General features: G+C 32.9%; 9 protein-coding genes across 9 annotated transcripts in view; 4 read left to right on the top strand and 5 right to left on the bottom strand.

Moving 5' to 3' along the window:
* Nucleotides 1-87: 87 nt before the first annotated feature.
* On the top strand, nt 88-3,549 carry ASCRUDRAFT_35530 (lipid-binding protein; the record flags this gene model as incomplete). Its single annotated transcript, XM_020190615.1, has 1 exon — nt 88-3,549. The coding sequence occupies one exon, from the start codon at nt 88-90 to the stop codon at nt 3,547-3,549; it is 3,462 nt and encodes a 1,153-aa protein (XP_020047226.1).
* Nucleotides 3,550-3,680: 131 nt separating this feature from the next.
* ASCRUDRAFT_152571 (uncharacterized protein) lies at nt 3,681-4,829 on the bottom strand. Its single transcript, XM_020189299.1, has one exon. It carries the CDS (start codon nt 4,747-4,749, stop codon nt 3,811-3,813), a length of 939 nt encoding a protein of 312 aa, XP_020047225.1. The 5' UTR covers nt 4,750-4,829; the 3' UTR covers nt 3,681-3,810.
* A 136-nt stretch (nt 4,830-4,965) lies between these two features.
* On the top strand, nt 4,966-7,459 carry POP2 (CCR4-NOT core DEDD family RNase subunit POP2; the record flags this gene model as incomplete). Its single annotated transcript, XM_020193401.1, has 2 exons — nt 4,966-4,968; nt 5,039-7,459. The coding sequence occupies 2 exons, from the start codon at nt 4,966-4,968 to the stop codon at nt 7,208-7,210; spliced, it is 2,175 nt and encodes a 724-aa protein (XP_020047224.1). The 3' UTR covers nt 7,211-7,459.
* A 32-nt stretch (nt 7,460-7,491) lies between these two features.
* Nucleotides 7,492-8,229, bottom strand: ILM1 (Ilm1p; the record flags this gene model as incomplete). Its single annotated transcript, XM_020194880.1, has 1 exon — nt 7,492-8,229. The coding sequence occupies one exon, from the start codon at nt 8,227-8,229 to the stop codon at nt 7,492-7,494; it is 738 nt and encodes a 245-aa protein (XP_020047223.1).
* AFG2 (AAA family ATPase AFG2) lies at nt 7,880-11,119 on the top strand. Its single transcript, XM_020193400.1, has one exon. It carries the CDS (start codon nt 8,367-8,369, stop codon nt 10,932-10,934), a length of 2,568 nt encoding a protein of 855 aa, XP_020047222.1. The 5' UTR covers nt 7,880-8,366; the 3' UTR covers nt 10,935-11,119.
* An 888-nt stretch (nt 11,120-12,007) lies between these two features.
* HFI1 (Hfi1p) lies at nt 12,008-13,138 on the bottom strand (the record flags this gene model as incomplete). The annotated part of the gene is made up of 2 exons (XM_020190598.1): nt 12,008-12,306; nt 12,589-13,138. Coding segments are annotated over 2 exons (849 nt in total), but the record flags the coding sequence as incomplete, so codon positions are not given.
* A 574-nt stretch (nt 13,139-13,712) lies between these two features.
* ASCRUDRAFT_8486 (uncharacterized protein) lies at nt 13,713-15,341 on the bottom strand (the record flags this gene model as incomplete). Its single annotated transcript, XM_020194879.1, has 1 exon — nt 13,713-15,341. One exon carries the CDS (start codon nt 15,339-15,341, stop codon nt 13,713-13,715), a length of 1,629 nt encoding a protein of 542 aa, XP_020047220.1.
* Nucleotides 15,342-15,485: 144 nt separating this feature from the next.
* On the bottom strand, nt 15,486-20,309 carry SGS1 (ATP-dependent DNA helicase SGS1; the record flags this gene model as incomplete). Its single annotated transcript, XM_020194878.1, has 2 exons — nt 15,486-15,715; nt 15,806-20,309. The coding sequence occupies 2 exons, from the start codon at nt 20,307-20,309 to the stop codon at nt 15,486-15,488; spliced, it is 4,734 nt and encodes a 1,577-aa protein (XP_020047219.1).
* A 345-nt stretch (nt 20,310-20,654) lies between these two features.
* Nucleotides 20,655-22,857, top strand: part of KIC1 (putative serine/threonine protein kinase KIC1) — a gene marked incomplete at both ends in the record, with an annotated part of 3,256 nt that continues 1,053 nt past the window's right edge. Inside the window, one exon of the mRNA XM_020194877.1 lies at nt 20,655-22,761. Coding sequence (XP_020047218.1) covers nt 20,655-22,761 — 2,107 coding nt within the window. The remainder of the gene's footprint in view (nt 22,762-22,857) is intronic.

Here is a 22,857-nt window from a genome sequence, read left to right as displayed (position 1 = left end):
TCTTATTCTTGGGCAAGTAACCATTCAGTGTTTTCTTCTTTTTAATTCTTTCTTGCTGGCTTTCATGTTTTTGCGCCTTTTCAATTAATGGCTACTCCCTTATCTTCCTCAAAAACTTCTTTAGTAGCTGCTGACAACGTCAGCAATACTAATGGTACCTCCAAAAGTATCAATCAACCTCAGCAACCTGTTGTCAAAAAAAGAGTCCCCAAATCTGCAAACTTCAGAGGTTGGAAAGAAACTGTAGGCTGGCTGGAATTTGATATCCTCTCTCTAGAAGACGAATTGGACGATCTATTAAACACTCCAACTCATCTTGACAATCTCTTGCCCGATTTCGCCTATGGTGATTGGTACCACAATGTTGCTATTTTCATTTTAGCTGGCTTGACATGTTTTATCTTGGGCAAATTCAAATTTTCCCTCGCTCCTGTCTTCCCATTCATGGTCATCTTCTCTTTATACTACAGAACCCAAATTAGAAAGTACAGATCAAACCTTCGAGAACAAGCTCAAAGAGCGTTCTCCATCAAAAGAATCGAAAACGACTATGAAACAATGGACTGGCTAAACACTTTTCTAGACAAATTCTGGCTATACCTAGAACCCTCAATTTGCCAAATCGTTTGTGACCAGGCAAATCCAATTCTAGCTTCTTTGCCTCAAATTCCTCCATTCGTTACAGGTATCTGGATAGACACTCTAACTTTAGGAACCAAACCCTTTAGAATAGAACACGTCAAAACCTTTCCACGAACCTCTGACGATGTCGTTGTCATGGACTGGTCTGTCTCAATGACCCCCAACGAAATCTCTGACATGAACAACAAACAATTGAAGAACCATGTTAATCAAAAATTCGTCATCAAAATCAAACTATTCAATTTCATAACCTTTCCCATAGTCGTTGAAGATGTTGCCTTTCACGTAACTGTAAGAGTTCGTATCAGAATGATGTCCAGTTATCCCAACATTGACACTGTCAACGTTTCCTTGCCTGAATTTCCAAAATTCGATTTTGTCTCAAAGGTCTTTGGCCAAGGTATCTTCAACTGGGAAGTTCTATCAGTTCCTGGCTTATTACCTCTAATCAACGACATGATCCTCAAATTTGCTGGCCCAATTCTTTTCAACCCCTTTTCTTTCCAATTAAACATCGAAGAATTACTAAAAGGTAATCTTACTGGTGCCATCGGCGTCCTAACCATCCTACTTAAAGACGCCAAAGATATCAAACTATTTGATCAAACCTCTGGCAACACAATCGATCCTTACCTTACCTTTAACTTCAATGGCCCAACCTTGGCTAAATCAAAAACCATTGAAGACACTTGTGATCCGGTTTGGAACGAATCAATCTACATCCTAGTTAACTCTCTAGCCCAACCTCTACAAATGATCTGCTATGATTTTAACGATGACAGAAAAGATGTTCAAATGGGAACAATCAACTTCGATATCCAATCTCTAAAGACTTCTCCAACTCAACCAAATCTAGCTGTCCCTCTATTAAGAAACAACAAACCTGTTGGCACTTTGTTCTTTGATCTAAATTACTCTCCTGTCTTGGAAGGTAAAAGATTAATTGATGGATCAACTGAACCTCCTCCAGAACTAAATACCGGTATTGCTAGAATTGAAATCAATGAAATCAAAATCGAAAACCCTGAAAACCCAAACACTTTTGTTGAATTGTACATCAACAAAGAACTAATCCTAACCACTTCAACTGTCAAAAGTAATAATAACCCCATTTGGAATGTTTCCTCCGAAAAGTTGATTTTAGATAAAAGAAAAACAAGAGTCTTGCTCATTGTCAAAAACGATAAAAACGAAAAACTAGATTATCTAGTCACTAGCTTGAATGACATTGTTGATCGTTCCGAAATCGATAAGAAATGGATCCCCTTAAAAGATGGTAATGGTGAAATCAAAGTCACTTCCCAATGGAAACCCGTCAGATTAGCTGACGTTCCTGGTGCCTCTGGCTATAGTGATCCAATTGGTGTTGTAAGAGTCGCTATCGATAAAGCTGTTGGTTTACGTAACTTGGAAAATGTTGGTACAATTGATCCCTATGCAAGAATATTAATCAATGGTTTCCAAAGAGGAAGAACTTTGGCTGTTGATTCAAGTATTGACCCAATTTGGAATGAAGTTTTATATGCCACTGTTACTGGTCCAAATCAAAAATTAACCATTGAAGGAATGGATGTTGAAAAAATTAGTGCTGACCGTACTTTAGGTTCATTTGATATCAAACTAAATGAAATCATTCACAAAGGCGACGACAATAACTACATTGAACATGTTGACAAAGAATACAGATCAAATAAATTAGTATCTAAAAAAGGCCCCAAAGGTACTATTACTTATCATTTGAGTTTTTTTCCTGCAATTCCTGTTATGGACTTGGATGAAATAGCTGAAGAAGATGAAGCCACTGCTTTGAAACTCCAAAAAGAAAAAGAAAAAGAAAAAGAAAATCCAACTAATAAGTCTGATAAAGACGCTAAGATAAATAAAGAAATTGATTTAGCTGAATTAGATAAAAGTCACAAGTTAAGATTGAATTTAAATGAGCTAATGAACTATAACTCTGGTGTATTTGTTTATCAAATTCTTCAAGGTGCTTTTAATAACTCAAATCTTTATATTCAAGCATTTTTTGATGCTGACAGTTATCCTCAATACGTCTCAGATAAATTAAGACAATCCAAATGTATCATCAATGATACAGGTGACGTAGTTGTAAAAGAATTAGAATATTCAAGAGCTACATTTCGTTTGGTTAAAGATAAAGACCAAAGTAGAGCAGAAGATTGTATTGCTGAAGCATCATTGCCAACAAGAGTTTTATTGCAGAATAGTTATGCTGGAACATCTAAAGTTTCCTTTAATGATGGATCTGTTATTAGATTACAAACTAAATTTATTCCAATAACTTTTGAAAATTTACCACTTCAAGATACTATATTAAATTCTGGTCAACTAACAGTAACAGTGCTAAATGGTAGAAACTTAATTTCAGCTGATAGAAATGGTAAATCTGATCCATTTGTTGAAGTTAGATTAAATGGTAAAAAATATCTAAAAACCAAGACTATTAAGAAAACATTAAATCCAGACTGGATTACCAAAGAAGAATGTGTTATCCCATTAACAAATCGTACTCATAGTCATTTAGAAGTTCGTTGTTTTGATTGGGACTTTGGTGAAGGACAAGATGATAAGTTGGGAATTGGATTTGTTGATTTAACTAAAGTACCACTTGATGCACCATCGGAAGTTCAAGTACCATTAAATTTGGACGGTAAAGATGGGGGATACATTACATTAAAATTAGCCTTCCAACCCCTTTATATTTACAGTGTGAGGAAGAAAGAAGGAACATTTGCAGATGGAGCAACCAAAGTATTTGGAGCTGGTAAAACCTTTGTTGGTGCAGGTGGTAAAGTCATTGGAGGAGCCGCGGGAGTTGTTGGCAAAGGAGGATCTTTTGTTAAACATAAAATCTTTGGAAGAAAGAAGGATTCAAATGATGATTAAATCAATGAACAATTAGACTATCATTTTATTTTATTGGTTGTTTTTCGTACGATATTTTTTATGTTTCTCAATTTATTTTCTTAAACTCAATTATTTTTGTTTTGTTTATTTTTTGAGTGCTTTTTTTAATCATTATTTTTTTTCAATTTTTCTTCAAAATTTTTTGTGTAACTACATTTCATTTAATTTTTTGTTTAATTGTTTATTTTTTTTTAATTTAATACAATTTTTATTGTAATCGAAAAATACAAATCCAAATAGTCAAGAATAAGTGTTGAAGGTATTATTAAATAAATTCTGAAATGAGAATCTTACCTGATGAATATTAGTGAAGAGAGATTGTTGATTATTATCGTAATCAAGCTGAGACTTTGAAAAGAGTTTTGAGATAGAATAGTTTTGAAGATAATTGTATAAAGATGATAAAAAAGAGTATAATTGGGCATTTTCTGATTTAACAGAATCCAAAATTTTATTCAAGTTTTTAAGAGATTTATCTTTTTCAAGAGCATTAAATTTTGTTAATTGAACAAAGTTTTCTTTATTGGTATTTATATCAGTAATGTTATTAGTGTGGTTAATATTTTTATTAGTGAATTTGTTTAAAATTAATTGATTGAAATTATTGGCATCATTTGAAGTTTTTTTGTTTTTATTTAGAATCAAATTAAAATTTTGAATCAAATTCTGATTTAAATTTTTCAAGTTATTTAAATTTGAATTCAAATTGTCGATTTGAGTTTTGCTCTGAGATAGCTTTGAGTTCAAATTTATTATGTCATTGGAAAGTTTGCGGTTTTGTTTTAGAATCAGATTGTGATCATAATCGTAATCAAACAGACTATTGTTATTTAATTCAATTGAATACGGGGCATAATTTGCAGCTGAATTGAAGCCTGATTTTGATATTTTGTGCTTGTTTATGAAGCTGTTCGAGCTGCTTTTAAGAGTAGAAATTTTCTTTTTGTAATAATCAATCTGTGAGATGAGGTCGTGGATTACGTTCATTACGTTCTTATCGTTATTTAAGAGCTGCAATTGGAGCTCAGCACTGCGATCAAACAGGAAGTCTGTAGAGACAAACAAAAGTCTGCTGTTGAACGAAGACAAATCCAAAAAGCCTTTCGTGACCAACGTCGCATTGATGGCTACAGCAGCCTTTCTCACACCAGCAGTATCAGCACTCTCTGGACCCAGCATCTCATCCAACTCCAAACCACGTCCAAAATGCGTTTCGCTCCACAAAACTCCAGACCCGGTCACAAAAACAACTTCTCCCCCAAAACGGACTATTATATCGTCTCTTCCCAAAGCGGAACTTCACGTGACATTCAACTCGGCTGAAACGCCTGTTTTTCTCAACTGGCGTTTCTGCAAGCTTTCTTTATCAGCTAGCACAAAGCAGGTACTAACAAGATGGTATGTGTTTGATTGCTTCGGCTCTTTGCATTTTTTATTGCATACTAACGTTCTGCTTGTATACTTCTAGAACTACATGCTTCAGCAACAACAACAGCAACAGCTGGTTGGCTCTCAGCCCAACATCGGAGGCATTAAACTTACTCCCCAACAGCTTTTCCAACAGCAGCAACAGCAACAACAGCAACAACAGTTGCTATTAAGTACCTTGAATAACAACAGCAATACTGCTAATAATAACAGCAACAGCGTCTCTGTCACCACCACCACAAACAGCAACAACAATAACAACAATAATCTCAATATCACTGGCAACAATGCGAATAATCAAAATTTAAATGCCCAGCCAGTAAACATCAATCTTAGCAGTTTGAATAGTATCAACAATTCTAACTTGTTGGGACAACAGAGGCAGCTACATATTCAGCAGTTGCAAGATCAGTTTAGACAACAACAACAGCAGCAGCATATGATACAATTACTTCAGAACCAACAACAAAATACTCAGTCTTTATCGTCTGTTTCTAACTCAATCAATACCCCTATCACTTCTATTAACACTCCTATTGTGAATTCAATTAATAGTCAAATTAATCCGATTGATCAGCTTAATCAAGTTAATCCTCAGTCGCACATCCTTAATGATTCCAATACCACACATGCTACTGGGACCACTAACCCTGAGGCTGATAATAATAACGATAACGATCTTGACGATATTGCCAATAAAAATACTTCTCTGAAAGTTTCATTTTCTATAAAGGATGTTTGGGATAACAATTTAAATGAGGAAATTACAATAATTCGAGAATTATTGTTTGGTTTTCCATACATCAGTATATCTTGCGAATTTCCTGGTGTCATTGCCAGACCCGTTGGTAAATTTAATACTCAAACTAACTACCATTATCAAACTTTGAGAGTTAATTCAGATCTATTAAGTTTAATTCAATTGTCAATAACTTTATCTAATGACCTTGGTTTAACTCCGAATAATTTTAATTCTAATCTACCAAGCACATGGCAATTTAACTTCAAGTTTGATGTTAAAAATGAAATGTTTGGAATTAATTCAATCAACGATTTACATAATTCAGGTATTGATTTCAATAAATTAAATAAATCCGGTATTGATTATTTCAAATTTGCCGAGATTTTCTTTTCATCTGGCTTAATTTTACAACATCAAGATGGTTTAAAATTAAAATGGCTAAGTTTTAATGCAGGCTATGATTTAGGTTTTCTTTTTAAATTGTTATCTAACCAAAAAATGCCCATACAGCAAATTGATTTTATTAATCTTTTGAAAAAATATTTTCCTGAATTTTATGATATTAAGTATATTGCAATGAGAAATAATATTAATGTCAATAATATCAATGTCAACCCCAACAACAGCACCAATAACACCAACACTAACAGCAATACTGCTACTAATATTAATACTAATAACAACAGCAATACAAACGGCAACAGTAATAACAATAGCAATAATGCTAATAATAACTCTAATACCAATAACAATGCCAATACAGCTGGAAATAATAATATCAATAGCAATGGCAATGGCAATGGCAATGGCAATGGCAATGGTAATGGCAATGGTAACGAAATTAGCAACAATAAAAATACTGATTTCAATTATGCAAATTTTAAGCTTCATCATTTGGCAGATTATTTGGGTATTAATTCAGAAGTGATATTTAGTAATCTTTCTGAGAATTCTCCAAACTTGTTGAATACTAAAGAATTATACCAGTCTGGGTTCCAATCAATTTTGACCTCGATTTGTTTTTTTGAGTTTAAAAATCTCTTGTCAATTCATAATAACAAAGGAGCTGCAAATGATTCCAAGAACACAAAAACCGAAGATGATGAGCCTGAGAGTTTGAAGTCACTTCAAAATATTATTTGGGCAATTGATAAGGGCTATGATGACGTGAATCTTAACGAGTTGTTTGGCATTAATAAGAACAAAATCGGCTTAAATTTGACTAACAATAATAGCAAAAACAACAACAATAATAACAACAATAGCAATAATAGTAATAATATCAATAAAAACAATGAAAATGGTAATGATGAGAACGTTTCAAATATTAATTTGTTAGCAGGGCTCGAGATTAGTAATGCTATAAATGGAATTTCTCAAACTCCAATTATGAGTATGAATGGGTTGAATACATTATCACCTTGCAATTTAACTAGTACACTTAATGGAACTACATATTATGGCTATTGAAATTATAAGTAAAAAAAATAAACAGAAACAACAGAAAATTAGTTTTATTGCTCTTAATAGTCATAAATGGGTCACAATTTTTATAATTACAATAATTTTCAGTTTTTAGATTATTTTTTTCCTAGTTAGTTTGTTTTGTTTTTCGATTGAGCAGCAATTGTATTATTTAGTTGTGAATTTATTTATTTTAAGCTTGTTTTTTTTATTGTTTTCTAAATAAATAGTGGATAATACACAATCAGAAGCTGTAAATATATATCAGGAAAGAATAGTGGTTGATGTTATAATCTTATTGGTTCTTCGAACTTGTTATCCCAACCATCTGTATTTCCATCGAGATCATTGCTTTCATTATCACTATCACTATCACTTTCGCTTTGATTTTGATCGTCTTCTTTAATGAAATTATTTTCATTCAATTCTTTTTCATAGATGTAATCTCTACCGAAATTTCTTACTCTCAATTCCTTTTCTTGTTTTAAAGAGTTATATATCATGAAATTGATCCAAATTTCCAAGAAACAATAGAGTATGACCAAGTCATTGTAAAAGTAATAGTTTGCCGAAAAGTAGGAATAAATAATGATGAAAAATAGAACCAACAATCTGAAGGGAATTAAGTTTTCAAAATAGATATAGTATAGTTTATTTGAGGTATTGAATTCGTATCTGTCCAAGTTACTTGAATCGTTGGGGTCGATTCGGTTGTTATCTTGGTCGATGACTAGAGTTGGAGTGGTTGAATTCAAGTTCTTGAAGATTGGAACATTCAACAAGGACACAATAACTATTAAGTCATTGAGAGCAAAGACAATGAAGAGAACCGAGAACAAGCCCAAGAGGTTGTCGTTGCTATGACTGGACAAATTGTCGATAATGGGCAATTCGAGCGACTTGCCAAAGATAATCACATAGTTGTTGAGGAGAAGGGCGTTAGGATCCTTAATGATGTAGTATGCAATGGACAACAAGAAGCAAATACGGAAGTAGTTCAAGGTGATGGAGGAAAAGAGGGCCATATTGATGAGGGTGGTGTTGTTGGTGTTGTTGGTGAAGAACAACAGAGTCGTTTCACTGAGAGCTTTAAGCGCCAGCTCCGTCGCCACCACTTTTCCTCTGAGCTGGCACCAAAAACAGCATAACTACCAGAAGCACAATGGCCAAAAACGCCAGCTTGAACACACCCAGCAAGTCCAGGAAGAGCACCTCCAAGGTTCCAGACAACCCTCCAGCTTCGACAGCTCCCAAGATCAAAGTGCCCAAGGCCTTCATCATCAGACCCATTCTCAGCTTGCCTCACAACAACCTTCATAATGACACCTCTCTAGCTGCTGCAAACAATGCTGTGCAAACACCCATCAAGTCTGTCTCAAAGGTGTTCATCAATCCTCAGGTGGCAACTGTGCTCGACTTATCCAATGGTGCCCTCGTTCACCTCTCAAAGGAAAACAATTCTAACGATGGTTTGCTTGCCATTGTTCAGTCAGATCCTGAAATTGTTGAGTTTAATGTTGCCAGAATATCTCAAAACTACCTAGATCTAACAGGTTGGTTGCTTGGTGATCGATTAGTGATTGAGAAACTAAACTACCAGCCTGATTACTCTTTGAATATTTTTCTTTCGGTGAAATCTTTTTCTGATAATGATGCTAATATTACAAACGACAACGACGACAATAACCAGAATAATAACAAACTGCCAACAAAAAAAATAAACAAGTTACTCAATGACCTTGGTTTAATCATTCCAGGTTTGAAGTTCCTACATGAGAGCATCGAATACACTATATGTGATGTATCCAATTTTACTGACAATGATGGTTCTGATATATTATTACCACAATTAAAAAACCTAACAATAAACACTTACAGTGGTGCAACTAAACCCACTCAAACCGAAATAACTTCCCACAACCCCATATATCATGAAAACTTATTACAAAATCTAAAGCGCAAGAAATTAATCTCTCCTGTTTATCTTTATTCGAAATCTTTATCTCAGTTTAAAATTTCCAAAAACCCTATCGAGGATTCTTTATTGCCATACAAATTATATAATTTGCCTAAATTATTAACCTATACCAGTATAGGTGGTTTGAAAAACCAAATCAATAAAATCAAATCAACAATCGAACTACCTTTATTCAATTCAAACCTTTTTTATCAATTTAATATAAAACCTCCAAGAGGCATCCTACTATATGGTCCTCCAGGTACAGGAAAAACAATGATATTAAAAGCAATTGCAAATTCAACCAAATTAACTCATATTTTATCTATTAATGGGCCTTCTATAATCTCAAAATACTTGGGCGGAACCGAGGAAAAACTTACCCAAATATTTAATGAAGCAAGAACCTATCAACCTTCTATAATATTTGTAGACGAAATAGATTCTTTAGTACCTTCAAGAGATTCCAGTGATTCAACTGAAATCGAAAATAGAACCGTTGCCACTCTACTCACATTAATGGATGGACTAGATAATTCAAATAATAACGTCATCATCATCGCATCAACAAATAGACCAAATTCAATTGATTCAGCTTTAAGAAGACCAGGTCGGTTTGATCAAGAAATTGAAATAGGTATTCCTGATATCGATGCCAGATTTGATATCTTGAAAAAATCCATTCAAAAAATGAATGAAAAGAAACACAATTTAACCCAAGATCAAATTTTTCAAATTGCTTCAAAAACCCATGGTTATGTTGGCGCTGATTTAATAGCTTTAACCAGAGAAGCTGTAATGAAAGCAATCGAAAGAAACATATCTCTTATTAATAGTAAAAACCAAAATCAAAATAATTTTGATAATATCACAATCCAAATTAAAGACCTTCAGAATGCCATGATAGATGTGAGACCATCAGTAATGAGAGAAATCTTTCTAGAAATGCCAAAAGTTTATTGGTCTGATATCGGCGGCCAAGAATATTTAAAACAAAAACTAAAAGAAATGGTCCAATTACCTCTAGAAGCCTCTGATACTTTTAGGAAATTGGGTATAAAACCACCAAGAGGAATTTTACTTTACGGCCCTCCAGGTTGTTCAAAGACTTTAACTGCAAAAGCTTTAGCAACCGAATCTGGTTTGAATTTTTTTGCCATTAAAGGTCCCGAAATCTTTAATAAATATGTTGGTGAATCAGAAAGAACAATAAGAGAAATTTTTCGAAAAGCAAGAAGTGCATCCCCAAGTATTTTGTTTTTCGATGAAATTGATGCTTTGTCCGCAGACAGAGAAAGCGGCGAGGCAACAACTTCCACAGCTAATCATGTTCTAACTACTTTATTAAATGAAATTGATGGTATAGAAACATTAAGTGAAGTCATAATTGTTGCTGCAACAAACAGACCCGATTCAATAGACCCAGCATTGTTGAGACCTGGTAGATTGGATAGACATATCTATGTTGCACCACCGGATATCCTGGCTAGACTACAGATATTAAAAAACACTACCAAAAATTTTAATATGGATGAAGAAATGAGTACAAATTATCTTGAAGTTTTAGCATCAAAAACAGATGGTTGTTCTGGTGCAGAAATGGTTTTATTATCACAAGAAGCTGGACTTGCTGCTATTGTTGAAAATAAAGATTGTGTTAAAGTTGAAAAAAGGCATTTTGAAAAAGCATTAACGAATTTACCCAGAGGAATTACTGAAGATTTATTAAATTATTATGAACGATTTGCTAGTAATTCAAAGAAATTTTTTTAATTGTTAGTGAAACTCAGGATTAATTAATTGGGTAAATTTACTGATATATTTATAAGAGTGTAAATTATTGCTGTTTTTCATCAAAAATATCATCCGTTTCCAATTCAATTCAAGTAAAATGAATTATCATTTATTGCTTGGCCACAAAAAAAAAAATTAAAAATAAAACAAAAAATAAAAAAAAGAGGAAAAAAAAACAAACCTCCACTGAAAAAGAAACCAATCATAATAGTTCAGTATTCTCACTGTAGTTGTAAAGAAATTTTAAATGCTTGAAAAGACATTTCAAATTATAATATAATCAAATAAATGTATTATGCCATTAAGACTTTTTAGAAAATTACATTTTAATCAATCAAAATATCATGAATTAAACCTAGCAATTCTTCTTTTGTTCCTTCTGTTTCTTCATAATCTGCAGAATCGTCATCACCATTATCGTTGTCATCATCACCATTATTAACATTGCTTTTATTTGGAAATTGATTTTGCTGTTGCAATTGATTGGAAATGGGAATTTTATTTATAAATTCGGATTTAATTTCACTTTTTATCTCTGTTTTGATATTATCTTTTTTAAGAGCCGATTCAATACCAACTAAATTATCATGAAAATGTCGATCAGCATATTTAATGGGAGATTCGTTAATATATTCGTTTTGCTTAAAATAATTAACAATATCATAACACTCATTTGAAATTTTTCTTCTTTTGTTATTTATCTGATCACGAGATAATAAGGTGGCCATCTCTGATTTATCAAAATTATCTAATCTATAGTAATCATCATCCTTTAACAAATTAAAATGTAGTCTATAAATTACACCTCTTTCTTCAACAATGTGAGGAGATAATTTAAGAGCATCATAAATATCCTCAATTGTTAAAATAATTTTTCTTTTCTTTTTTTTCTTCTTTTTTTTAATAACAGAAATCTCATTGTTATTATTTTTGGCATTGTTGTTAGTAGTGGCAAAATTACTATTATTATTAATAGTACCATTAAAAATATTATCAGTGATAGTATCAGTATTGGTATTACTAAGAGTATTTAATGAAAACATATCAAAAACATTCTCATCATATTTTGATTTCCTGTATCTTACAAGATCAATGGTTTCTTCAATAATGGTTTTTAAATGACTCTCGATAGCCATTGACATTACATTAATTGAGTTTTCATCCAAAGAGCCAAACAAACCATGTTCTCTCATTATTCCTGTCATTCTATAATTTAAAGTATCTTTATCTGGTAATTCGTAAGATTCAGAAGCCAATAAAGTTTGAAATCCAGTCATAATATCCTGAGACCATGTTACGGCATTTCCTGTTATAACTTCACGAGGTTGAGATGAGCTTTTATTATTTTGGGCTTTGGAAGGTAAAGATTTTGAGTTTAAATGAGGAGTAGGAATTGGAGTTGATGTTGAGCTTTTTTCGCTTTTAATCTTTGTTATACTTTCATGATTATCATTATTATTACGACTGTTGTTATTGTTATTGTTATTGTTATTGTTATTGTTATTGTTATTGTTATTGTTATTATTGCTGTTATTGTTTTTTGTATTATTGTTATTGTTTTTTGTATTGTTGTTATTAATATTATTGTTTGCGTTTTGGATGTCTTGTAATGGTATTTTAGGAAATAAAGAACGATTAGTAATATACAATGAAGAATTTGCAGACAATAAATTTGATTTTCCTGAATCTCTTTTAATATTTTTAATTCGTCTTCTTTCCTTGACAGGCAAACTCATTATATTTGTTTTCAATACTTCGTACTGGTTATTGAATTTGTAATTATTTAAGTTTTTTTTTTTTTTATTTGAGTTATTCATATTAAACAAATTATTGTTATTGAAACCAAATCCACTTATATGAGAATTTGGAGAGGGATTAATTCTGACGGAGTTTGCCAAATTGGATAAGATAAATTGATTGTGAAAATTTATCAAAAGATTTGAATTTATAATCTTTGTTATCTCATTTTCAAATTCATTTCTGGACAATTTACCTAATATAAAACTGGAGAAGATTGACTGATACTTCAACCAATTCTTATCGCCCAACTGATTGTGAAATTTGTTGATTAAAGTTTGCAAATCAATTCTCTTTGAATCAATTAAGGGAGTGGAAATATCAGGTTTTATCAGCAAAGATTGAGAAGCAGAACCAGTAAGCACGTTTTCATTTGAGTCATCCATCGAGTTGTCTATTGAGTTATCAATCGAGTTATCGTTGTCGTTGTCCTCGTTATCATTTTCATTATCATTGTCATGGTCAAGATACCTGCGGTGGTCGTTCTCATTGTTTGCGTGGTTACTGGACGCAAAGTTCCTGCCATTGGTGTTTCTGGAGCTGTCACCTGGTAAAGCAAGAGCACTTGAGGCCTCGAGAGCTGTCGACATGGAGAGGTCTGTGGAAGAAGCTGCATCTGCTGAAGGAAAAGAGCTCCAAGGCATCACACAAACAAGTTTCTCGTGAGATATTAACGCACGTGACATTGTCTTGTGGTGATGCATCCACAACCTGCATAATGCATGATTTGTCTCGACATGCATCAAACACGCTGCTTGAAAACCAGGTCTCTGGATGTGTTGCTAGCTAGCGACCATGAACTGTTCTTACTTTGCTGCTCACTGCAATTTATTGTTTGTGAACCAACGTGAATTTCCAAATGCAAATGGTTCTTTTATACACAAAATGTCAAAGATACACATTTGGCAATACACTACACGGATTATTCAGCTTCACAGGCAAGCTTTGTATGCCCAGAGATTACTTTTGAAGATTTTTGCTTACAGCTTCTTTCATTTCAGGTGTCAATTTATTTATAAATGAGATTATCTTAGTGGAAAGTTCATCTCTTTCAGAAGCCTGGGCACTGTTATTATGGTCAAACCCAGAGTGCACAACAATACTGTTCAATGAATCCTCAATCCGGATAAAACCCAAGCTTTGGTTGTTAGCTTTGTCAATATTTTCAATATCATCATCATTTATATTTTGAGAAAGCTGACTCTTAGTTTTTTTAAGGGAATTCAACTCTTTTTTAATTTGTTTTTCTTTTAGCTTTTGAGATTTATAATTATCTATTTTTTTTTGAATTTCTTTGTTTTCTACTATCAATTTATTTCTTTTTTTCATTTCATCGGGTAGTTTTCTGTTTCTTTTATTGTTTGAACGACAAATAGTGCAAGTTTTATAGTGTCTTTTTAATTTTTTGTTAGATCTAGAATCATTCTGTTGCTTATTATTATTATCTTGTTCATTGTTGCTTGCCAATGCTCTGCCACATCTATTGCATGCACCATTTTTTTCTAGTTCTTCTTTTCTTTTTTTGAAATAGTTTCTACATTTGGTGCAAGATTTGTAATTTGGAGTGTCGTTGTTTTTGCAACAATTTGTGCACTTTCCTGTTTCTGCTCTTTTAGCTTTTTTCAATCTTGATTTCAATCGACAAAGTGGACATAAAGAGTATTTATAGTTGTCCGTAACAGAGAAATTTCCATTATTACTTTCATTTGGATTTTGACTTTGATTAAAATTATAATTGTAATTACTTTTATCATTGTTCCGACCATCTTTGCCTTCATTATTGTGAATACTATCATTTTTCATGTCGTTCTTATTATTGGTTTCTCTATTTGTATTATCAGCAATTTTGTCGTCATTCTGAGATTCAAAGGTCTGTCCGCTAATATTGCTATGGATATGGTTCGAATAACTAGGATGACTATTCATATAATTCACAATATCAATATAGTTGGTAATATTACTAGAGTCACCATCAGAATTGCTGTTAACATTATTAATAAAAAATGATATCGGGGCATCGCAGTCAGAGCAAATACCAATGGATTTTATTTTAGATTTATATTTTATTCTATGTTTAACTCGTTCCTTTTCACGGCATTTGGAACATAATTTATATATTTTTTTCTTTTTCGGTACCAGTTCTTTATCATTAACTACAGCTTGAGAAAATTGTTTTTTGCATTTGGAACATTTCCTCAATATTTCACTATTAATATTAATAAATTTAACACAGTTCCCTATGGTATTATTTGAAAAATCTTTACTATTATCAACATTTACACCAGTATCTTGTTCTTTCACCTGAGCACTTGTATCGCATTGAGCACTCGACTGTATTAGTGGCATCATATTCTGAGAAAGTATCTGGTCAAAGCTTGGATCGATATTGGAGTCGATGTTTGGCACAATCTCAAGACTGGAAGACCCACCAGTGTCAACATGGTTTGGACTGTGATTGCCAGTGTCTCGTTGCACTCTGCAATGTTCTTCAATTATCGCCTGAATCCCAGCCATCATCAGCTCACTAGAAGAACTAGAGATACCATCACTGATAGTTTCACACTTGCCATTGGTACCTGTTTCGACCATCTTCTCCTGCTTCTTCTGCTTCTCATGGCACAGCTCCGTTTTGTGTCGGCTCCACTTCAAAAATAGTCCCGCTACCCGGCCTTTGATGCGTCTCGGCACAATTTCGGCTAAATGGCCTTTCTACAAATAACATACAATGGTTGTTCATATTTTCATTATCTTGACGTTTTTCTTTGTGGCTTTCTTCGCTAACGATCTTCTGCTACTGGTAATCTTTGATGTAGATCCTCCTCTTGAACCACGAGAATAGCTGCTTTTGCTCTTGCCCTTGCCTTTGGTCCTATTATAGCGTGTTTGTGTCGATGTGCTTTTTTGTTCAACCATAGCATTTGAAGTATCCTGGTTAGTGCTTTTAACTTGAGAGTACGATATCACTGTGTTATCAATGGGAAAAAAAAAGGTTAGTTATTGTTCTTGTCAACATGTCCAGAACAAAAAAAAAAAACCAAAAGTATAATACATACATTTATTAAGAATTGTTTCTTCTTCTTCGGTTTTTTTTGTGTAATCGATTCTTTCTTGTCTATTGAAGTATGGTGAAGTGTCATTGCTAGTACCACTTGCTCTTCGATTTGTTTCAGCACCCATAAAGCCGGATAATGGTACTGTCTGCTGGGTTTCCAACAGATTCTTCTGATTTCTTAGTGCATTTAACAATGGTCTGAAAGAATAATAATACTCCTCAATTTGTGTCTGTTTTATTCCTTTCAATTTTTCAAACTCATTTTTATTACTAGGAAGTTTCATTGCCATATCCTTCAAAGTTTCATTGCTAAATATTGAGCTGCAGTTTTTTAACCCCATACTGTTCATTTTATCTTGTCTTAGCCTATTTAAAGATTCAAAACATTTTTCATTAAATTGTTTTCCTTTTTCATTCAAACTGGTGTTATTATTCAAAACAATTGGACTAAAAAAATTGCTATTACTTGCTTGTCTTTCTAACTGCTGTCTTGCCGTTGTTATTTTTGGTGAATTATTGTTCATAGTAGTATCTCTATATCTAAATGACGATAGATTGCTAATTTTGTTTCCAACTTCAGCAAGCTGAATATTGTCAATACTAAGTTTTGAATTTTGTCCATTTGAACCGTTTGAATCATTAGGTGTTGAAAAACTCATTAGAATTTTTTTTCGATTATTGATTAATGGTCGAGCATTTTTTTCATTTACCTTCACATAACTTGTCGCAAATCCTGCTCCATTAATAACAGAATATTCCTCTAATATTTGTTCGGAGACTAAATGAAAAAAAATACGATTCAAATCAGTTTTGTCTAAATTTTTACCTCCTCCATGCCCAGCTAGTTTGTCATGACCTGCATTGATAATTTTATTACCTTTCGATCCTCTGAATACATCCTGACAGTATATCAATGTCACTTTTTCGTTCTGAATTTTCCTAACTAACAGAACAATCTCCTTAGAAACTTCAGAAACATCTTTCTCAATAATGGTGCTGGATAATCCATTTACACAATTATCACATTGCCTATGGCAATCTTTTGCATCAAACTCCTCATTGAAATATTGCAATACCTGTCTTCTTCTACAGTCTGTAATATTAACACAATATTGAACAACTTGATTTAATTTTTCCAAATGTTTTTCTTTTCCGGCCCGGTCCAAATCCCCATCCTTTTGTATCATCCCTTGCAATACCCTTGCATCTCTAAAATTAAAATACATAATACATTGAGATTTTTTCCCATCTCTACCAGCTCTACCAGTTTCCTGATAATATCCCTCCAATGTTCTCGGTATGGTTAAGTGTATTACGTACCTAACATCAGGTTTGTCAATTCCCATTCCAAAAGCAATTGTTGCGCAAATAACATGAATTTTGTCGGCTTGCCATAATTTTTGAATATTCAATCTACTATCCGCAGCCATACCAGCATGATAAAATGCTGCATTTATCCCATGTTGTCTTAATGATTGAGATGTCTGTTCACATGAATTTTTGGAATGGCAATATATTATACCACATTGATTCTTGAATTTCGTTTTAATTATATTAGAAATATCTAAAGTTGAGTCCTTATATTTCTTAATTACATGATAAAATAAATTTGTTCTGTTGAAACTTTGAACAAATACTTTGCAGTTTGTCATTTTTAAGTTATGAAGTATATCTTGTTTCACATGAGCGTTTGCTGTAGCTGTTAATGCCATAATTGGTATTGTGGGATATTCAGTTTTGAAAAACCTTAAGGATTGATAGTCCGGTCGAAAGTCATGACCCCAAGAACTAACACAATGTGCTTCATCAACAACAATTCTTGCCAACTTTTTAGTTTCAAATAATTTTTGTATTGCATTTCTTGCTTGTCTGCTGCTGCTAATCATTTCAGGAGAAAGATAGACTAGTTCTAAACATCCATTGATAAATAAATTAAATGTGTGTCTTTTTTCATCAGCAGTAGCTTTTGAATTTATATAAGCAGCTAAAACTTTCTTATCTAATAAATGTTGAACTTGATCTTGCATTAACGAAATCAATGGAGAGATTACAATAGTAGTTCCATGTGTTTTACCTGATCTCACCACTGCAGGTAATTGATAACATAACGATTTACCACCACCAGTTGGCATTAAAACAAAAACATCTTGACCATTCAACGTAGAATTAATAGCCTCTAATTGATTTGATCTGAAAGAAGATAAATTAAATACTTGTTTTAACTTACCATAAACTTCCGATGTCCAAGGGTATATTTTTTCGGATGATTGATTTGAAAAAGAATTAGTAGGGGTCTTTTCATTTTTATTATTTGAAATTATAGAGCTGGAAGAACTAAAAGAATTATTACGATTAGATTCATGTGAGATAGAGTTTATATCTGGCTTATTGTTATCTTCAGTCAAGTTAATTAAATCAATGTCATCAATATCATCAATGCCACCATTATCAGACAATTCAGAATCCAAACTAATAATATTAATTTCTCTTTCATTTGTAAATTCATTGGCTCCAATTATCTCTATGTCATCATCTAAATCGGCAGAATTGTTGCTACCATTAATTTGAATCTGATTATCATTTTCTAGTGGGACATCTTGAGACCATATTCTACGGCTAGGATTTAAAATATCGGGGTCATTTTCAGATTCGATGTCACTTTCATCATCATTTTTTAAATTTGTGATCTCACTTTGAATGTTTTCTGTGCTTGTTGCATCGTAAAAGTTGTCGTCATTAACACTCTCTAATTCGTCATTTTCAGGAATATAATCCTCGTCATTAGAAAAAATTATATCATCCACCTCTTCGTCGTCAATAAATTCCTCAACTATTGAATTATTATCGTCTTCAATTGGTTCCAAACTTCTTTGGGAATATATTGGTTCATCTGGATCAATGATGTTTTGGGTGTGAAATAAATGATCATTAATATCATCCAAATTAGTAAAATTATAATTTTTAGAACGAGTTCTAAGGTTTCTTTTAACAGTGAGATGGTTATCATCGAAATCAATATTAGAAGTGTGATTATCAAAATTGGATACTGTTGGTGGATTGATTGACTTGGATTTATCATTATTGAACTTAATTAATTCTATATTATCGTCATCAGCATCAAATTCATCGCTTTGAAAGTCTAATATATTATCATTAATATTAGTGGTTGCTGTTGAGTTTGTTCTCAGAAAGGAAATATGAGGTTCAATATTATTCTGCGCATTGCCATTAGTGATATGATTGGTATCCGTGTTAGTATTTATATGAATGTTGGTATTGATAGTTTTATCGTTGAAAGAATGTGTGCTGGCGGTATTAGTGGTGTTGAAGTTGATATTCATAAGATTAGAATCAGTTTTGATATCTAAATTAATATCTGAAAAGAATTTCTCAATTTCCGATAGATTTTTTTTAATTTCAAGATTAATGTTAATAATATCAGTGTTTAAATTATTTGAGTCATTCGTATTGCCTTTATTATTGGTGTTTATTAGATTTTGAAAAATTATCAAGGAAGATTGATTTTTGATTAAATTAAATTGGGATTGAATTAAAGAGGATAAACTGTCACTAGGTAGATTTTTGAAAAGCTTGATATTAAAATTTGAAATTAGATTTTTGATTTGATTTAGGCGATTGTTAATATCGATATCAAATAAGTGACCTGGCCCATTTAGCTTTATTTTTTTATTATTTTTTTTATCAATGTTGGTGCTAGTTGTGCTATTTATATGTACGATATTATTATGATCCAGGTTATAATTCAGGTAAGTCCGTTTTACAAGTTCAGGTTGATTAGAATTTGAATTATTTCGAGGATAAGTTTTATTATTGATGATTTCATCAATTATGGAGTCCCCATCGCTAAAGATGTCAGTATCCATAGTTAGATCAACAATTTCTTGGAGAATATTTGTGTTCGAACTATGATTTGCGCCATTGGTATCTTTACCAGAGGAGGCCATGGAATGCTTTTCTGGGGATAACACGCCAATTCCACTCAACCTACTTGTTCTTTCAATATTAAAATTTAAGGGCAATGAATTGGCGCCATTCAAAGCAGTGTCATTGAATGACAAAGTTGACTGAATTACTTTCGGCTTTTTTTTTTGATCGTTGGTAGACGCCAAAAAAGATCTTAACGCCAGCAGATTATGCTCATCATGGCTGTGGCGAGTTGAAACCTCGGTGTTGAGAGTAAGTTCTGCTAATGGAGAAGCATTATTGTGGGATAAGTTGGTATTCTGAAGACTGACATTGGCGACACCAAAGCTATTTGAGGATGGAGCAGTGGAGTATTTGTTGTTGGCTCGAGATATGGAAACAGGCATCAGACTGTGGATGAGAGGACCGTCGCCAGAGGCAAGATGGGTGGTACTGGCCATATTGGAGGTGTTGGTGGTGACATTGGAATATAGAAACAAGAGACTGCTGGACGAGGGTATGTTTAGGGTGTTTTCGTAGATGGCTTTCTTGTGGATATCAATATTGGACCTAACAACCATAGCAAAAGAGAAAACTCGGTTGAAGTGTGAGCCGTCGAAAGAATAGGCACCGGAACCAGAAGCAGCACGAAAAACACCAAACAGCAGAAATATAACGAAACACAACGATTGCCGTTTTGGGCGAAAAGCACCGATCCACAGCGCTGGTCTTCAACACGACCCTGACGCGTGGTGCGTCCACGTGCGTGGGGTCGTGAGTTATCTCTATGGCTTTTCTTCACGCCAGAATCACCCCAGTGTCGCCTGCCTCGCTCTGCTATTTTTGTCTGTTTCCTCTGTTTTCTGGCTGTTTTTTGGCTGCTGTGTATCTTGAAACTAGCTGGCCTTTACTTTATTGTACTAATGATGTCTTCGAACTACAAGAAGCTAGAGCTAATTGGCCGTGGAAAGTTTGGGCAGGTTTACAAGGCTAAGGACCTCAGGTCAAACAAAATCGTTGCTATCAAAGTCTTGAATTTGGATACTGATGAGGACGAGGTTAAGGACATCAAAGACGAAATCAATTTTTTATCAAATTTGAAAAACGTTGAAAATGTGACTCATTACTATGGCTCAATTTTGAATGGCACCAAATTATGGATTATCATGGACTATTGTGACGGAGGTTCCCTACGAACTTTATTGAAACCCGGAAAGATTCAGGAGGCTTATACTGCTATCATTATGAGAGAGTTGTTATTTGCTTTAAAGGCCATCCATAATCAGGGTGTTATCCACAGAGATATCAAGGCTGCCAATGTTTTAATTACAAAAGATGGAAAGGTTCAATTATGTGATTTCGGGGTTGCTGCCCAACTAACTGCTTCTTCATCGAAGAGAACAACAATGGCCGGCACTCCCTTTTGGATGGCTCCCGAAGTCATTCAAGAAGGTCGTTCTTATACCTGTTCTGCTGACATTTGGTCTCTTGGTATTACCTGTTATGAAATTAGTACCGGTAATCCTCCATATTGCGATAAGGATGTCACCAAAGCAATGAGATTAATCACAGAAAAGAAACCCCCTCGATTGCAAGGCTCAAACTATTCTGCAAATTTAAAGCAATTCATTGCATTATGTCTTGACGAAAATACTGCTGAAAGACCTACTGCTGAAGATCTTTTAAAGTCAAAATTGATGAAGCAATACAAAAGCTATCAAACCAATTTTCTAAGAGGCTTAATCAAAAGATATTTGGACTGGAGAGAGACTCAAAAGGCAAAAGAAAACACAGGTAACAATAATAACAACAATAACAATAATAACAACAATAACAATAATAACAATAACAATAACCACAATCGTAAACATCTTATAAGAGATTCCATAATTTCCATAAATGACGATCTTCTTAAAAGTAGTGATGATCTTACTGATGATAACAATTTGGATGTTAAATGGGATTTCGATTCTCTCAAATCTGCTGAATATTTGATTGAAGAAGATGCCAATTCAAGTCCTACTGAAAATAACTTTCTAGTTGTTAAAAAGGGTTATGACCCAAACAATTTTAGCAATCCCATGCTAAGTAATACTTTAAATAAAAACATCAATACCAATATCAATACCAAAAACCATATCAATAACATGACTTTAAACGGTAATGTGAATACAATAAATAACAATACCATTATTAACAATCCAAAATCAAATAGCACTATTACTAACCACTCAAAAAATATCATTGGATCTAATTCCAACGGTATAACAACAAATAATCGTCAAAATATTAAAAATAATGACGTCACTTTTGATGAAGATTTCAATTTTACTGGTAGAAATCCAACTACAAACAATTTCGACTCGCCTTATAATATGAATACTAATACAAATAAGATTCCGACTATGGGTATTAATACAAAACTGAAAAACCAACTGAAAAACCACAATAGCAATTATCATTCGGGAAATTTCAACAGTCAGCAAGGATTCACTATAAAAAAAGAGCTACCGAAATCATTACAAGAATTATTTGAATACTCACTATATGAAGGAAATGTGAATAATAATAACAATAGCAATAACAATAGTAATAGTAATAACAATAACAATAACAATAACAATAACAACAATGATAACAACATGCTTAATAATGAAATTAGTATAAATCTTGATTTAAATAGTTATAATGATAATACATTTGAAATTCCTTCAGCGTCGAGTGCAATAATATCAAGAAGTAACACGCCGATAAGAGAAATTGAAATACCTGAAATGAATATGATAGAAATCCCATCAATGGATGATTTAACTGCTGTTAGCCTAGCCAATCATAGTATTAGTAATACTACTAATAACAAAAACAATAAAAGCAATAATAATGAAATAGACGAAAGTATTCAAGCTCCACCACAAATATCTACATTGCTATCCAATAGTAATATGGGAAACATAGGCAATATGGGGAATAGTGGGAATAGTGGGAATAGTATTATGAGTAATATAGAGACCAATAAAACTAGTAATAATAGCAGTAATAATAATAATAATAATAATAATAATAATAATAATAATAATAATAATAATAATAATAATAATAATAATAATAATAATAATAATAATAATAATA

Source organism: Ascoidea rubescens (assembly GCF_001661345.1).
Source record: "Ascoidea rubescens DSM 1968 unplaced genomic scaffold ASCRUscaffold_7, whole genome shotgun sequence".
In the NCBI taxonomy this organism is placed as follows: domain Eukaryota; kingdom Fungi; phylum Ascomycota; class Saccharomycetes; order Ascoideales; family Ascoideaceae; genus Ascoidea; species Ascoidea rubescens.
The sequence above is the reverse complement of the archived record's forward strand: the minus strand, read 5'-3'. Positions and strand labels throughout refer to the sequence as shown.